This window comes from Myotis myotis, unplaced genomic scaffold, assembly GCF_014108235.1.
Source record: "Myotis myotis isolate mMyoMyo1 unplaced genomic scaffold, mMyoMyo1.p scaffold_m19_p_7, whole genome shotgun sequence".
Taxonomy (NCBI): Eukaryota; Metazoa; Chordata; class Mammalia; order Chiroptera; family Vespertilionidae; genus Myotis; species Myotis myotis.
In genome coordinates this window covers 59,944,608-59,962,396 of record NW_023416379.1, presented here as the reverse complement: position 1 = coordinate 59,962,396, position 17,789 = coordinate 59,944,608, and the positions used below count along the sequence as shown (strand labels likewise).

General features: G+C 36.6%; 1 protein-coding gene and 1 long non-coding RNA gene across 5 annotated transcripts in view; one reads left to right on the top strand and one right to left on the bottom strand.

The window, feature by feature from the left end:
- Nucleotides 1-17,789, top strand: part of LOC118660317 — a 71,710-nt gene that overhangs the window by 50,057 nt on the left and 3,864 nt on the right. For both annotated transcript variants that reach the window (XR_004968866.1, XR_004968867.1), the window contains exon 3: nucleotides 5,419-5,624. This is a non-coding gene — a long non-coding RNA (uncharacterized LOC118660317). The remainder of the gene's footprint in view (nucleotides 1-5,418; nucleotides 5,625-17,789) is intronic.
- The window catches only part of LCA5 (lebercilin LCA5), a 47,037-nt gene continuing 41,943 nt past the window's right edge, over nucleotides 12,696-17,789 (bottom strand). For all 3 annotated transcript variants that reach the window (XM_036317565.1, XM_036317564.1, XM_036317567.1), the window contains 2 exons: nucleotides 16,786-16,918; nucleotides 12,696-15,367 (listed from right to left, as the gene is read on the bottom strand). In XM_036317565.1, coding sequence (XP_036173458.1) covers nucleotides 14,535-15,367; nucleotides 16,786-16,918 — 966 coding nt within the window. In that variant the 3' untranslated portion in view covers nucleotides 12,696-14,534. The remainder of the gene's footprint in view (nucleotides 15,368-16,785; nucleotides 16,919-17,789) is intronic.

The following is a 17,789-nucleotide window of genomic DNA, read 5'->3' as shown; positions in this document are numbered from 1 at the left end:
AGCTTCTAGGGTGAAATAACATGTTTAGTTTTTAAAATCCCATACTGACCAGCTAGCTTCTGTTGTTTAAAAAGCTTGGGGTGTCAATACAGAAATGAAAGGAAATGCTTAATAGATATGCTCTCTCTGCTTACACGCCTCATTATTTTACCTCTCTTCTCTCAAAAATCAACTCCTTTAATCCATATGATGACCTTGTAAAATATGATTGGTCTCATTTCACATTTAAGGAAACTTAAGAAAAGTTAAATTATTTGACCGAAGTTGTAATTAGTAAATGGCAAACTCCAACACAACTCCCAACCCAAAAGCAATGTTCTTTCTACACTAACCTGACTACCCATTTCTATTTTTTGTTTTGTTCCAGGTTGAAATAGACTATGTACATTTATTTGGGTTTGTATACTGAGTGGCCAGATTATTATGACCACCTGATGTTTGTAGGCAAATTAGCTATAATTTCCTGCTGAAGTTGCTAGAGGACCAGACCATTATAAATAGGGACGCAGGTTGTTTACCACGACAGTAGAAGTTATTTTTTTTTTCTGAAGATATGGGTAAACAATGTGATTTAACAGCCTTTGAACATGGGATATATATTATTATGAGTGGACAGATTATTATGAACACCTGACGTTTGTAGGCAACTTAGCTGTCCATCGTATGGGATATGGAAGCTGAAGGCCTATTTGAACACCTTTGCTGTCTGCAGTTACCAAGATAAAACGTCTCCAATCGCAGGAACACAGGATAGGACAGTCGAGCATTGGAAAAAAGTCATGTGGTCTGATGAATCACATTTCCAGTTGCATCATGCAGATGGCAGAGTGAGAATCTGGTGGAAACAGCATGAAAGCATGCACATCACATGCATGAGTACAACCCTTCAAGCTGGTAGGGCAGTGTTATGATTTGGGGCATGTTTTCCTGGCATGATTTGGGCTCTTTAATTCATGTAGAACAACGTCTGAACAACACAACATACCTAAGTATAGTTGCTGATCAACTTCATCCTATCATGTTGATCGCGTATCCCGATGGAGATGGCTTCTTCCAACAAGACAATGCGCCATGCCACGGTGCTCATATTGTGCAGGAGTGGTTTCAGGAACATGAGGGAGACTTTACCTTGCTTAGGTGGCCCCCACAATCACCAGATCTCAATCCAATGGAGCATTTGTGGGATGAAGTTAAAAGAGCCCTCAGGCAGCTGGTTCCACAACCACCAAATCTCACAGAACTGGGCAGTGCTATTCATCAGGCATGGTGTCAGATTCCTCGAATCACCTTTCAGCATCTCATGGAGTCAATGCCAAGAAGAATCACTGCACTATTGAAGGCAAAAGGTGGCCCAACGAAGTACAGATGGGGTGGTCATAATAATCTGGCCACTCATAATAATATATATCCCATGTTCAAAGGCTGTTAAATCGTATTATTTACCCATATCTCCAGAAAAAAATTCACTTCTACTGTTGTGGTAAACAACCTGCTTCCCTATTTATAATGGTCTGGCCCTCTAGCAACTTCAGCGTGAAATTCTAACTAATTTGCCTACAAATGTCACAGTTGTAGCATGTAGTCTGGAAAAATATGTATCTGGATCTCTAAGCCTTTTCTACGAACTCTAAAGTTCAGTTTAGAAGTCTTGTACAATCATCTCACACTTCAGTAACAAAATGAACTTCATACTGCAACCCCCAGTTATAATTATATCTTATTACAGAAATGACTTGTTTTTGGAATAAGGTATGTTGAGTAAGAGCCATTATTCCATTAAGAGCCTTTCAATTTTTTTCCACAGAGCCATTAATTTAAAATATTTTAATTGGGAAATATGGTAAATATGTTGTTTTGTAAGTCCAACATTTTTTTCATTAGTGGAAAATGGCACAGATCACCTGATAATTCCATGAAGGCGGGTAGGATTGGGGAGTCCACCTTCCCCTGCACAATGCCACCACCCCTATAGCTGAGCACCGAACATAAACTAGCCAACCAGACTTTTGCCAGAGACATTGGAAAGACTTTCTCTTTTTGAGGCAAGTGCCAGCTAAAGGGATGAAGTGGGTTTGAGGCTGCCAATTACAATATTTTTACCAAATGTAAAATTTATCTGGAAGTGAAACCCAGCAAGGCTAAGAGGGCGACAGCATAAGTACTAATACTTGAACCTCCAGATCAAATCATAGTTCTTGAGCTTTCCATATTCAAGTAAAAAATAATTTCCTTATTTTGCTTAAGCTAGCTTTATTTGGGTTTCTGCCACTTACCATTTAATAAGTAGTAATGCAAAACTCTTCCTAAAATATTTTATTTCTTTGAACTTCTTAAATTGAGACTACTGAATGTAGTCTATTACCTGTATAACCTATCACAGCTTCCAATCTATTACTCTCAACTGTAAAATGAGAGTAGTAATAAATATCTATTTTAGAAAAAATATGAGAATTTAATATGCTAAAGTACATATATAAAAACACCAACTCCATGCCTGGCATTTAACATTTATCACTTCTCTCCACCTTTTCTTGATTACCTGTCCAAAAGATTAAAAAATGATAATTTGAGCACTTTTGGTTCTAGTGTTTTTCATGTATCAACTCATTTAATGTATTCAACCACCATAATGTAGGTACTGCCATTAGCTCCGTCTTATAGACGGGGAAGGGAGGTACAGAGAGGTTTTGTGACTGATCCAAATTGTGGGAGAGTTGGGATACAAACTGTTACATTATATAATCATAAACTCTTGTGTTTTCTGGATTTCATCACTTTTTGCTGGAAGGCAGTTAACTCTCTCCCCTCCTTATGTCACTGAAGTAGTCTTCAGAAAATCTTTCCAAAATCTTCTGTAGATCAGGACACAAGCTCATCAATTTTACTGCACAGTTAATGCTGAAAAAGTAAGGAAAGTTCTAAGTGCAGACCTAAGAGGCACAATATAGTAAGATGTTTTAGGATAGTTAACTTGGAGATATAGAAGAGTTTTTTGCTTGTATCTTGTGCAAAGTACAGTGTACTATATATACACACCTATTATCTATTTCCTCATTTTAAAATTACTTATTTTTATTTATTTTGTTTATTTTTTTAAATGACAGTTGACATTAAATATCATTATTAGTTTCGGGTGTACCTTAGTGATTAAGACTTTATATAACTTACAAAGTAATTACCCCGATAAGACTAGTACTTATCTGACACCATACATAATTATTACAATACTAGGGGACCAGTTCATGAATTCGTGCACCTTGAAAGGAACTGTGGGCGGCGAGGCTGCAGTGGGCACAGGGGCGGGTCTCGGCCCATCCTCCACTCCTCTGTCAGGCCCCTCCTGAGTGATTGGGCCAGTGCCTGGTGCTGGCAGCTGGTGCGAATGGGTGTGAACGGTGGCCCTGGTGCTGGCAGCGGGTGTGAGCAGGGCCAGCGTCAGCAGCAGGTGCAAGTGCCGGGCAGGACTGCAGCGTGCGGGACCAAAGAATTTTCAATAACCATCAGAGGCTTGCCCTAATGACAGCGACTGGTGCCCCACCTTGGCCTGGCACCCCCGCTCACCTGCTCCACCATCCTGCTGTGGCCAACACCCACCATGTTCTGCACCCTGCTGCTGATGCCTGCCATGTTCTGCGTGCGCCCCTGGTGGTCAGCACACATCATAGCGATCGGTTCAGTTGTTCTGCCATTCGGTCTATTTGCATATTAGGGTTTTATATATATATAGATCATTGACTATATTCCCATGCTATACTTTACACTCCCATGACTTCTTATAACCTGCAATTTGTATATCTTGATCCTTTCACCTTTTTCACTCAGCCACCCAACCCCCTTCCATTTGGCAACCATCAGTTTGTTTTCTGTATCTATGAGTGTGTTTCTGTTTTGTTTGTTCATTTATTTTGTTGTGTTATTTTTAGATCATACATATAAGTGAAATAATATGGTATTTGTTTTTCTCTGTCTGACTTATTTCACTTAGCATAATACCCTCCAGGTTTATGCATGTTGTTGCAAATGGCAAAATTTCAGTCTTTACTATGACTGAGTAGTGTTCCATTGTATATATGCACCACATATTCTTTATCCATTCATCTATCAATGGACACTTAGGTTGTGTCCATATCTTGACTATTATAAATAACGCTGCAATGAACATAGGGGTGCATATATCTTTTCAAATTAGTGTTTTGGATTTCTTTGGATAAATACCCAAAGAAATGCTGGGTCATATGATAGTTCTATTTTAAAATTTTGTAGGAACCTCCATACTGGTTTATATAGTGGCTGCACCAATTTACAATCCCGCCAACAGTGTACAAGTATTCCCTTTTCTCCACTTCATTGACAGAACTTGTTTGTTGATTCATTGATGACAGCTATTCTGAGAGATGTGAGGAATATCTCATTATGGTTTTAATTTGTATTTCCCTGATTAGTGATGTTGAGGGTTTTTTCATGTCTTTTGGTCATCCGTATGTCTCCTTTGAAGAAATATCTCCAGGTCTGCTGCCCACTTTTTTAATGGGATTGTTGGTTTTTTGGTGTTAAGTTGTATGAGTTCCTTATACATTTTTAATATTAACCAGTTATCAGATGTATCATTCGTGATTATCTTCTTCCATTTTGTAGGTTGTCATTTCATTTTGTTGATTGTTTCCTTTCCTGTACAAAAACTTCTTAATTTAATGTTCTCTCATTTGTTTATTTTTGTTTTTCTTTCCCATGTCTAAAAAGACATATCCCTCCACCCCACCCCACCCCCCCAAAAATTGATAAGAACTATGTCAAAGAGTTTATTACCTATATTTTCTTCTAGGATTATATGGTTTGGGGTATTACATTTGTCTTTAATCAATTTTAAATTTATTTTTGTATATGATATAAGAAAGTGACCTAGTTTCATTTTTTTGCATGTATCTGTTCATTTTTCCCAACACCATTTATTGAAGAGACTCTCTTTGCCCCATTGTATACTCTTTGTCATAGATTAATTGACCATATAGGCCTTGGTTTATTTCTGGGCTCTCTATTTACTCCATTGCTCTATAGATCTGTTTTAATGCCAGTACCATGCTGTTTTGATTACTATAGTCCTATAGTATTGTGGGAAACCACCTATTGTCTTCACTAGCAGAGAGATGTGGACAAGGAGCCCAGAATGCTGGTGACCCTTGAGCCCTGGCAAAGGTCAGAGCTATGCACCAAGCAACTTCCCCACCCAATAGTCATGTAAATCCTTACTGGTAAGATAGTCTGCCTGTTACTGGAAATGGCCTGCCTAAGGGCTATAGGTGTATCCCAAACTGAATAAAAGGATGACAAGGCCTGAGCCCAAGCGGAGTCCTCCTAGGCTCCCACCTGGCCCCCTAGTTTCCAAATTATTATTTCTTATCTCTTCTCTGTCATTTGCAGGTGGCCCCTCTTCCAGAGCCCGAACCCTGAACCATGTGGGTTGTGAGTCACTCACATCTGGCACCTCGATGAGGGAAATCTGGAAAAGACTTTGCCTAGAGCAAAAGACGAAGATTTCACTGGATAGGTGGGGGAAAAATTTCACTGGACAGGTTGGGAATTTCACCACATGCAAAGCCCATGGTCAGCTGCAGAAATCTCGATCTGTAAGTAGAGAGGGAATGTCTTTTTTTTTTTTTTTTTTTTTTTTTTTTGCCAGGCTAATGGGGCAGAATTCGGTTAAAAAGTAAGAAACTTTATTGTAGACTTTTGGTTTGCATGCTTTAAGGAATTAAAGTTTCAGAAGGTATTCTCTTACAGTTTTTGCTTGATGTTATAGAACATAACCCTTGGTTTCCTGAAGAAGGTACATTAGATCTTAAATATTTGGCAAAGAGTGGGTCAAAGTTTGAAAAAAGCTCCGCAGGAGGGGAAAAAACTTGCCTCCAAACTGTTTCTCCTTGTGGAACATGGTATTTCATTTGCTAGAAGTATAGTTTTATATCAAGTAGCAAGACACCTCCAATTGTGTTCTTTTTCAGGATTCCTTTGGATATTTTGGGTCTTCTGTAGTTCCATATAAAATGTAGGATTATTTGTTCTAGTTTTGTGAAAAATACCTGGTATTTTAGATAGGGATTGCTTGAATCTGTAGATTATTTTGGGCAATAATGATATCTTAATTCTTCCTATCCATGAACCTTCCATCTCTTTGTAGCTTCTTCAGTTTCTTTCTTCAGTATCTTATACTTTTCCCAGTATAGGTCTTTTAACTCCTTGGTTAAATTTATTCCCAGGTATTGTATTCTTTTTGATGTAATTATAAATTGGGTTGTTTTCTTAGTTTCCCTTTCTGATAGTTCATTACTGGTGTGTAAAAATGCAACTGATTTCTGGATATTTATTTTGTATCCTACTACTTTACTGAATGCATTTATCAGTTCTAGTAGTTATTTGGTAGAATCTTTAGGGTTCTCTATATTCAGTATCATGTCATCTGCAAATAATGACAGTTTTATTTTTTCTTTTCAAGTTGGATGCCTTTCATTTCTTTTCTTGTTGGATTGCTGTGGCTAAGACTTCCAAACCTATGTTGAATAAAAGTGATAAAATTGAACATCTATGTCAGTGATGGCGAACCTATGACACGCGTGTCAGAGGTGACACGTGAACTCATTTTTTTGGTTGATTTTTCTTTGTTAAATGGCATTTAAATATATAAAATAAATATCAAAAATATAAGTCTTTGTTTTACTATGGTTGCAAATATCAAAAAATTTCTATATGTGACACAGCACCAGAGTTAAGTTAGGGTTTTTCAAAATGCTGACACGCCGAGCTCAAAAGGTTCGCCATCACTGATATGTCTTATTCCTGTTCTTAAAGAAAAAGCTTTCAGCTTTTCACTAAATTGATCTTAGAGTGGGGTTTGTCATATATAGCCTTCATTATCATGAGATATGTTCCCTCTATTCCACTTTGCTGAGAGGTGTGTTTTTAAAAACTATTTTGTCAAATATTTTTTCTGCATCTATTGATATGATATGATTTTTAAACCTTCGTTTTCTTTATGTGGTATATCATGTTAATTGATTTGCAGATATTGTATCAATCTGAAATGCTTGGAATAAATCCCACTTGATCATAGTGTCTGAACTTTAAAATATATTGATGAACTTGGCTTGCTAATATTTTATTGAGAATATTTGCATATATGTTCATCGGCAATATTGGTACATAATTTTCTTTTTTGGTAACTCTTTGTTTGGTTTGGTATCAGGGTTATGCTGGCCTTATATAATGCACTTGGGAGTTTTCTCTGCTCTTTTTTTACTAGCTTGAGAAACATAGTTATTATTTTTTCAAAGTCTGGCAAAATACACCTGTGAAGCCATGTGATACAGGCTTTTGTTTGTTGAGAAAATTTTGATTACTGATTTGACTTTGTTAGTACTTATTGGTCTGTTTGGATTATCAGTTTCTTCCTGATTCAGCCTTGGAAGATTGTATTTTTCTAAAAATGTATCCATTTTTTCAAGGTTTTCCAATTCTAAGCATATATTTGCTTTTTATTATTTCCTTATAATTCTTTGTATTTCTGTGGTGTCAGTTGTCACTTCTTTTTTTTATTTTTTATTTTTATTTATTTGACCCTCTCTTTTTTTCCTTGATGAACCTAGCTAAAGTTTTATCAATTTTGTTTATCTTTTGAAAGAACCAGCTCTTGGTTTCATAAATATTTCCTGTTTCTTTAAATTCTATTTAATTTATTTCCACTCTGATCTTTATTCTTTTCTTTCTTCTCACTTTGGGCAATGTTGTTCTTCTTGTTCAGGTTCCTTTAAGTGTAAAGTTAGATTGAGATTTTTCTTGTTATTTGAGGTAGGCATGTATTGCTATAAATTTCCCTCTTAGAACTGCTTTGGCTGTATCACATAGATGTTTAGTCTTTGTGTATTCATTTGTCTCAAGGTATCTTTTGATTTCTTCCTTTATCTCATTGTTAATTCACTTATTGTTTAGTAGCATGTTATTTAGCCTCTACATGTTTGTATGATTTTTCAGTTTTCTCCTTGCAATTGATTTCTAGTTTCATACTATTTTGATCAGAGAAGATGCCTGATATGATTTTAATCTTAAATATTGAGATTCATATTGTGGCCTAACATGGTCTATCCTGGAAAATGTTTTATGTGCATTAGAAAAGAATGTTGCTTTGGGGTGAAATGTCCTAAATATGTCAATTAAAAGTCCATATGGTCTGTGTCATTTAAGGCCATTGTTCCTTGTTGACTTTCTGTCTGGATGATCTACCCATTGGTGTCAATGGGTTGTTCAAGTACCCTACTATGAATAATAATGTCAGTCTTTCCCTTTATGTCCATCAATATTTGCTTTATATATTTAGATGATCCTACATTGGGTGCGTAGATGTTTATAAGAGTTATATCCTCTTGTTGGATTGATCCCTTTATCATATGAAATGCCATTTTTTAACTGTTTAAACAGCCGTGTTTTAAAGTCTATTTTGTCTGATATAAGTATTTCTACCCCACTTTTTTTTTTTTCATTTACCTTTGCATGAAATATCTATTTCCATCCCTTTATTTTTAGTCTTGATGTGTCTTGCGATCTGAAATGGGTCTCTAGTAGGCAGTATAAGTATGTCTTGTTTTTTAATCATTCATCTGCCTAGTGCCTTTTTATTGAAGCATTTAATCCATTTACATTTAATTTGTGATAGGTATGTATTTTTGCCATTTGTTCATTGTTTTTATAGTTCTCTGTTCCTTTCTTACTCTTTTGCCCATATCTCTTATATGTTGGTGACTTTCTGTAGTTGTTTGGATTTCTTCTCTTTATTTCTTGTATATTTTAGTTTGTGGTTACCATGTGCTTCATATATACTATATACCAAGCTATGTTTATATCAGTCTATTTTAAGTTGATGGTTGCTTAAGTTTCAACACATTCTAACATCACTACATATTTTACTCACTTCCTCTACATTTGTGATTATTTTACTTTTCTGTGTGTCCCTTAATTTGTTGTTCTAATTACACATGATCTTCCCACTTTGCCTCTTAACCTTTGTACTAATTTTGTAGTTGGTTAACCTACTGCTTACTGTTTTTTTCTTTCCTATATTTGCTTTCCTATCTTTTCTTATTCATATTTTTATCTTTTCTAGTTAACATTCCTTTAACATTTCTTGTAACACTAGCTTAGTTGTAATGAACTCCTTTATCTTTTCCTTGTCTGGGAAACTATCCTTTTATTCTGAATGATAGACTTGCTGGGTAGAGTAATGTTGATTGTAAGTCTTTGCTTTTCATCACTTTGAATATTTAATGCCACTTCCTTCTGACTGCAAAATTTCTGTTGAAAAATCTGCTGATGGTCTTATGGAAGCTCCCTTACATATAACTAACTGTTTTCTCTTGCTATATTTAATATTCTCTTTTTATCCTTAACCTTTGACATTTTAATTACAGTGTGTCTTAGTATGGACCTCTTTGGGTTTTTGTTTGGGACTTGACTTCCTGGACTTATATGTCTATTTCTTTCACCAGGTTAGAGAAGTTTTCAGTCATCATTTTTTCATATATGTTTTCAATCCCTTGTTATCTTTTTTCTTCTTCTGGTACCACTGTGATATGAATGTTGTTATGCTTGATGTTGTCATAGAGACCCTTAAACTATCCTCATTTTTTTCAATTATTTTTTCTTTTTGCTGTTCAATTGAGTGTTTTCCTCTACACCCAATTGTCTTCCAGATCGCTGATTCAAGCCTCTGCTTCTCTAATCTGCTGTTGATTCCCTCTAATGTAGTCTTCATTTCAGTTCTTGTGTTCATCAGTTCTGACTGGTTCTTTTACAGTTTCTTCTTGTTGAGGTCCTCACTGAGTTCATCTGTTTTTTTCCTAAGTTCATTATAAGCATCCATATAACCAGTGTTTTTAACTCTGTATCTGGTAGATTACTGTCTCCATTTCCTTTCTTTTACTTGAATTTTGTCCTATTCTTTTATTTGGGATGTTTCTTTGTCTCCTCATTTTAGCTACCACCCTGCGTTTGTTTCTATGTATTAGGTAGGTATGCTATATCTCCCTGTCTTGGCAGAGTGACCTTAACACATTGCAGACCAGTAGTTTTATTGCTAGCTTTACCCAGTGGCCAGATAAGTTTCTATCGAATAAGTACAAAAAACATTTTACATAAATGTTAAAGGCATGCTTTAAAATTAAATACCCATTGCATTTTGAAGTTGTTTATTACAGTTCTTACAAGCTAGTATCTTTTTAAAGTATGATACTTTGTAAAACACTGTGTAATGTGAAGCGAGAATTCTCGTGATCCGTCTGCAATGTAAGTAGTAGGTATCCTGTGAGCTCAGTGATAGAGTCTCCTTGTTACTTGAACCAGGTGCTCCAGTATCTCTCAGGTGGGTTGTGTCCTCCTGCTCTGGTTGAGCTTGTCTGCTGCTGGCACATCATTGACCCTCAGGCTGACTGGCTGTGACTATAGCAGACAAGCTGTTGTGTGGGGGCTTCCCCACAGAGCAGGACTCAGTTTAGTGGGGCTATGGTCCCAGTGGAGTCTGCCCTTCAAACACATCCTTTGTGGAGATGGGTAGTGCTCTGCTGTGACCTAAAGCCATCCACTGGATGTGTGGTTCTGGAAGTTCCTGAGAGGGGCTCTGGTGCAGGCCAAGGTCAGCTGCCTATTCCTGGCTTGAGACTAGAAGGAGCTACAGTTATCTGTGGTTGGTTACCTCTTGGGCTGGGCTTGGAGGCCTTGGGAGAGGCTATGTTGGAAAGTGAAGCCAGCTGCCACTGGTGCCATGCGTCGGACCTTTGGTAGGCACCACAATGTGAGTTAAGGCCAGCAGCCTCTTGTGCTGGGTTGGTGGCTACTTAGTTGAAGCTACATACCTGGACAACACTAACTGCAGATAACACCAAATGGGAGTTATAGTACCAGTTAAGGCTTCTTCCCCCTTGGGCCAGTCTTGGGGCTGTTTAGCAAGAGGTACAGAGCACGCCATAGTCAGCTGCTGCTTGTTTAGGGTTTATGAACCTTTGATTTTAGGAAAGTCTACAGTGTGAGCCATGGCAGGCAACTTGTGTGTGGGAAAAGCTGCTGGAAGTGGTTTGTCAGGGAACATGAGGTAGGTAGGGTGGGATTAGCCAGGTTAATGGAAAGCTCAGATTTGGCATCCACCTGCACCTGCTGATTGAGTGGGGCGGAGTGTGGGGAGAGGGGGGCTCAAAAAACACACACAAAAAACCAAAAAGTTATGGCACCTGCTAGCACCTCTGTCCTTAGAAAGAGCTGCCCTGAGCCCTGCCTGCCCTTTTAGCCCTCATCCTGAAGCCAGGCAATTCAATTCCTCCCTATATGCCCATGCTGTTTAAGCTGCTGTCCTACACTGGAGCCCAGAGCCAGTGAGGCTGTGTTAATCCGTATGCCTGGGATTGCCTGGTACTCCAACTACTCATCTCACTTGGAAGCAATCCCCACAGGTTTTCACAGCCAAATGTTATGACTCCTCTTCCCAGCACTGGGGCCCTGGGCTGGGGAGGAGGATGTGGAACTGGGAACCCTTGCTCCTTAGGGATGCCTCTGCAGCCAAGCTGTACCTTGTTTCATAATTACCGCCCCATGGGTATGGAGCCTGCCATTCTGTGTGTCTCCTCCCCCTACTACGCTTGTTGTGGCTTCTTTATTACCTTAGTTATAGGACTCTAGCTTGTCTCCAGGTGTTTCTCAATGATGGTTGTTGTGTAATTTTGATGTGGTTATGGGAGGAATCAGGACAGCATTTACCTACTTCATTTTCTTGACCAGAAGTCAGTCTATGCTTTATTTTTAAAATTATGTTCTGAAAGAAACTAGTAATTAGCTATAATAGCTGATATTTACTGAATGCTTATGATATACCAGACACCCAGCCAAACATTAACCTAAGTTTTTCACTTATTTCTCAAAACCACCTTAAGAAGTGTTTTAAGAAATCTTGAATAGCTGAGGAACCCAAAGACACTCAGGGAGGATGGGGGGTGGGCAGGGGTGGCTCAGCATGTTCTGTGTGGGCAGTGGACAGGTCTGTCTTATTCTCCTGGCATCTAATGCAGTGCAACACACCCAGGAAGCACTCATAATGAATGAATACATGCTCTTTACTAAAAGAGCACTTTCAAATGATATAATAGGGGACTTTCTTGTGAACGGAGCATTTACTGTGTAGAAAGGAAAAAGCTTTAAAGGTAGATCCTTCCTTGACAATTTTTGGTACCTTCTTTAATCCTAAAAAGTCCATTTTGTTACTGTAATACAAGTTTCCCATCCCCTTTTCATCAGGCAGATACACAACTAATAACCAACAAGGAATAAGGTTTTAGTATGTCTGAATATGAGATGGAGAGGAGAATAAAAACAGCAGCAAGTCAGCCATATAATAAGTTTATGACTCAATTTAGTTCTTTACCCTCACTTTTTTATATTGTGAGGAATATCTGTCATTATGATAGCTATTAAGGGTAAAAAGGCTAATTAAAACTATAATTATCTGGTAAGACTAGCATACTAATCTGATTTAGGGCAAAGTCAGCTAAAAAAATGTGAATAATGAAATAAAAATTAACCCTGTTTCCATTATATATTTCCTAAGGGACCTAAAGTATCACTCAAACAACAAGTTATAGTTTTTAACTTTTATTAATAAAAGTTCTGAGTACAAATAACAAATTTCACTTGACATTTAGAAATAAATGATTTATTCTCTATGGTTTGTTCATAAAGAAAAACCTGTTCTATACATTTTAATCTCCAATTTTAATGCTTCAGACCATAATGCTTCTAAGTCTATGACTTAAATTTAATAATTCTGTCTTTTGCATCTGGTTAAAGAGCCTAGAAAACACCAGGTAGAGGAAAGTAAGAGAGTAATTAAAATGACCTGAATATAAAACTTTACCAAAATGCTTTTTAAAAAGTTTGTAAGACAAAGTAACCTAAATATTAGAATACTTTTGGCAGAAAAACTAGCAGTTATGAACAAAATTAATATAATATTTTATCAAGAACTTCATTACAGTACTGTGGTTCACATATATTAGACTACACAAAATGTGTATTTACATCAGATATAAAAATGTATTTATTAAAACATTTAAAAATACAGTTTAGCACTTTTGGGAGATTCAATTCCCAATAAATGATAGGAATACAATTTAAAAAACTGCTGGTATATCTTTTAATTAGAGACCTAACCAGGTAAGTCGTGTCAAACAGTTATGAAATTATAGTCAATAATAAGCATTTATAAGGACTCAAGATAAAACTTGCACCCTCATCAGTATGTATGCCTGGCATTAGAAATCATACTGAGTGAAAAAATAAAAAAACCGCCTCGCTTCAGAATAAGTGCCAATCTACATTTTTTTTACTCTTCCTTCAACACACTATTTCTACCACTTGCCAATTTAAATGTTAACAGAAATCTCTCCTTGGTTGGTAATGTATTACTACTTACAGACCAACCATACCCAGCATAATCCAAGGTCATAAAATCTTTTGTAGATAAAGTGAGCTACAAAGAGCAAAAGACTAAAGCAAATGCATTTCAATAGTAAAACATCCCCCTACATTGCAAGTCAGAAATCCCATTTCTAAAACTCCTTTAACTGCAATTGTATTACACTATCATTCTCTCTTTCGTTTGACCATAAGTTCAAATCTTCATAGTATATATTTTCAAATTTCCAAGTTACATTACTTTGGAAACATAATTGAGTTGAAAATCTTTCTATACTGGAATGAAATCTCAGATTTAAATAATTTAGGAGAATAAGAGGAATTACTGTTTACACTGGAAGCCATGTCAGGAGGATTGTCCATGCAAACAAACGTCTTCTGAATTGAACCTAATATGTTAGCACAGTTTTAGGAAGTGATTTATGGGACTTATAATTGGGAAATGAGTAGTGCTTAACTCTGGTTCCTTCCAAAGGAATGGGAAATCCCAATGTTGACAGCTTCCACTTAAAAGTAGCTCTGACTTGCCATATAAGAAAGGGACCTGCACCCCTATCCAGTAAAGACGAGGCTCCAAAGTAGCACCCATTCTCCGCCACCTGGGAGTTGCAACACTTCCAACAGAGTCTCTCATCCTTAATTTATATTCAATAATCAGCAGGGAGTTTATTCTTGGTTATATCCTCACTGAGCTAAGTACAAATAAATAAATAGGAATTAAAAATAGAAAATGAACTCCAATGGAGTTAAACTTCCCAAAGAGCTGATTTAAAAGGTAGAACCTATGTGTAAATAAAGTAAAAATGAAGTTAAGATATGTATCTCTATTTGTGGTTTCATTCAAAAGAGCCTTCTTCATACTTGGCAAACTAGCTAAGTGGTGTGATATACTCTACTTATTTTTATTTGCATTGTATTTATCTATTAAAATCATTCCTTAATAAGAACTTTTCAATATTAAAAAGTCTAAATGTTTATAACATATACTATTAAAATATTGTATTTAAAATTGGAAAAAAAATGTATACCCTAGTTACTCATCTCAGTGCTTCTTCAATTTCATCTTCTACAGAATCAACTGGCTTATGGTTTGCCTTTTTTAATCTGTGTCTGTTTGGATTAAAACCTCTTCCTTCACTGAAGAAAAAGTCATCTTCATCAAGTTCTCCACCCCTGCTGCTTTTGTCCCCAGGGAGAACATTTAAAGGGTCAGAGTCTCCCTTGTTGGCAGCAAGAGAACTCCGGTCACTGCTTTTAGAGGACCCGGTGCTGCTGGCACTGGTACCAAACAGCTGTTCCATCAGATTGGCTTTTTTCTCTCTTCTTGTGGTTAAATCTGCACTGCCTTTACTACTAAGTTTCTCTATACTGTTTCTTTGGAAATCCAAAAGGCTACTTTTTTGGCTAAATGGACTGGACTTCCTTGTGTTTGCAAATGAAGGCACATAGCTGCCAAATGCAAGCTCATTTGGAGAGAGTGGGCTCCTGATACTTCCTGGAGTCTGACCATCTCCTTTTGCAGTTAAAACACTGATGTCTTGTAAATGATGCCCATTAAAGAATCTCTCTAAGGAGTCAGAGAACAGGTATTGTTTGGGGCTTCTCTTTGGGGAGTGCAGTTTAGATTCCAAATCAGGTAGCAACGGCAGAGGAGGACATTTTAGATTCTGAGACTCTTGTTCTCTGCTGATTTCCTTCAGGTTAGCAAGCAGCAGTTCTCTCTTCAGTCTGTCTTCTTCCTCTTCATCAATATTTTGAATTTGGTACATTTCCACTTGGTATCTTCCAGTTTCCAATGCTGGCTTTTCTTCTATCTCCAGCATAGATGCCTTTTCTTTTTGCTTTTTAGCAAGTTCTTCTCTTTCCCATTCTGTATGAAATCAAATTTTAAAACTGAAATTTATAACAGTCAATATTTTTAAACATAAAACCTCAACTCTCATCTTTTACAAAACAACAGGCTTTATTTAATTTGGGCATTATCAGTATATTGAAAATGGACACCATAAGGAGGGTGGTGGGATGGATGGGGAAGACTTATCTTAAACTTAAAAAATGGATATCATATCCTGAGACAGATACATCACTTACGTAATATTCTGACAGAAGATACATTAACCTAAATCTAATTAAGAGAAAGCTTAGATAAACTACAAATGAACATTCTATTTTTTAAAAAATGGGTCTGTATTCATCAGTACTATCAATCTCATGAAATATTTTTAAAAATGCTATGAAGGACAATACTGTGTCAGCTGATAAAACGAATGTAGACAGATTAGAGAAATGAGTTGTATCAAAGTAAAATTTACTGAGGTTGAAAACTATACTGGAATGAAATGATATTAAGAGACTGTCCTTATTTTGGAGAAAAACAGTTCTTTGGCTGTTGCTACTTTGCTATAATTTTGAAATGATTTCCAGGTAAACAAATTAAAAGTATTAACATATGTAAGAACGGCAAACATTCTTACTGATGTAAGAAATCATTCCATAGGAACTCTAGGAAAAATATAAGTCAAAAAGGACAAAGAAAAGTGACAGTCTGTTACTTTATTCCTTTTCCTGGTACCTAGAAAGGAATGAACAGAACACCTAATTGTCTATTCTATAGTTTAACATGTGAAAGCATAATCCTTTCTGGATTAGCCAATAGTGATGTAAAAATAGCTTCTATTCAACTGTTACATTGTTTTAAATCCATACACTAATTTAAGTAACAATTACCAGTACTCACAATTTTATGTTCCATTAACTTTAAGAGGGGAAAAAAGGATTTCTCTGTAAGCGGCTACTACATAATAAAATACAATCAAAGGATTAGCCTCATCTACACCTTTAAGACCTTTTATCCAGAGGGAAATTAATTTTATTCCTGAGCTTCATGTATAGTATCTGAAATCATGTGGGTTGGTTCACTAAACTTCCACACCAATGGTTGAACATGTTAAAGATTAACTTATTAAAATCAATGAAAAATTATAGGAATATATTCAGGACCTCACAATTCATTAATTTTAATGCTTGGGCTAGTCTACACAATAGTTTCAAGGTCAAGACAATAAAGCAGCTGTACTTCAGTCATATGTTAATCAAACTTTAATTAATATACAAGTAAATTTTTTCCCTTCGCCTGAATTTTTGAAGGTAACTTTGTCATTATTCCCTACCACTGTATCAATCTTTTTTTGTTCTGTATATCCAACTCACTCTTCAGCTGGAAGACGTTAGGGGATGTTAACCCTTTCCCAAGGGATGCTGACTCATCACTTGCTTAAACAAACTCACCATCCTCCAGCTTCTCAACCTCTTGTTTTACAAAATGGCTTCTTTGATCTTTAACAAAATTTTCTTCTCTTTCCTCAACTGGGTTTAGAATCCCTGCTTCTTCATGCTCATCTTTCTCTTGAGATTTCAGGTCCTATTACACATTGTTTAAAAAAAAAAAGGAGAGGCTACTTAAATATTGTAGATTTATCTCCCATTAAGCGTAATACCAACTGAGAAATTAAAGCAAGTTTTTCAGTAAGTCAGAAGTAATATCCTTTGAAAGATGCTGCAAAAGCACACAGGTTTATTTCTTACTTTAAAGAAGCATTTATAAGCTATATCAAAACCAATCCTATATAATAAAAGGCTAATATGCAAATTGTCCCCTCGGGAGTTTGACTAACTGGGACTTCAACCACTCGCTATGACGTGTGCTGACCACCAGGGGGCGGCGCGGAATGAAGGTCCCCATTGGCCCCGATCGCCGGCCAGGCCTAGGGACCCTACCCATGCACAAATTTCATGCACCGAGCCTCTAGCACAGTGGTTCTCAACCTTCTGGCCCTTTAAATACAGTTTCTCATGTTGTGACCCAACCATAAAATTATTTTCGTTGCTACTTCATAACTGTAATGTTGCTGTTATGAATCGTAATGTAAACATCTGATATGCAGGATGGTCTTAGGCGACTCCTGTGAAAGGGTCGTTCGACCGCCAAAGGGGTTGCGACCCACAGGTTGAGAACCGCTGCTCTAGTATACTATAAGTCAATAGCCTACATAAAATTCTGAAGAAACAAGTTTCAGAAATATCCTTGCTTTGTACATTTCACAACAAAATCTGATTAATTCAGTTAACCAGAAAAGCTATTAACTAAATATAAAGGCCATCAGAGATGGTGCTGAATTATAACACAGGCAGAGACAATTACTGACTCAAGTTTATGTTAGGATTTGAGTCTCACCTATACTTTTAGGCCCAAAGCCTTCAGTTAATAAATTTGTAATATTTAAATCAAATAA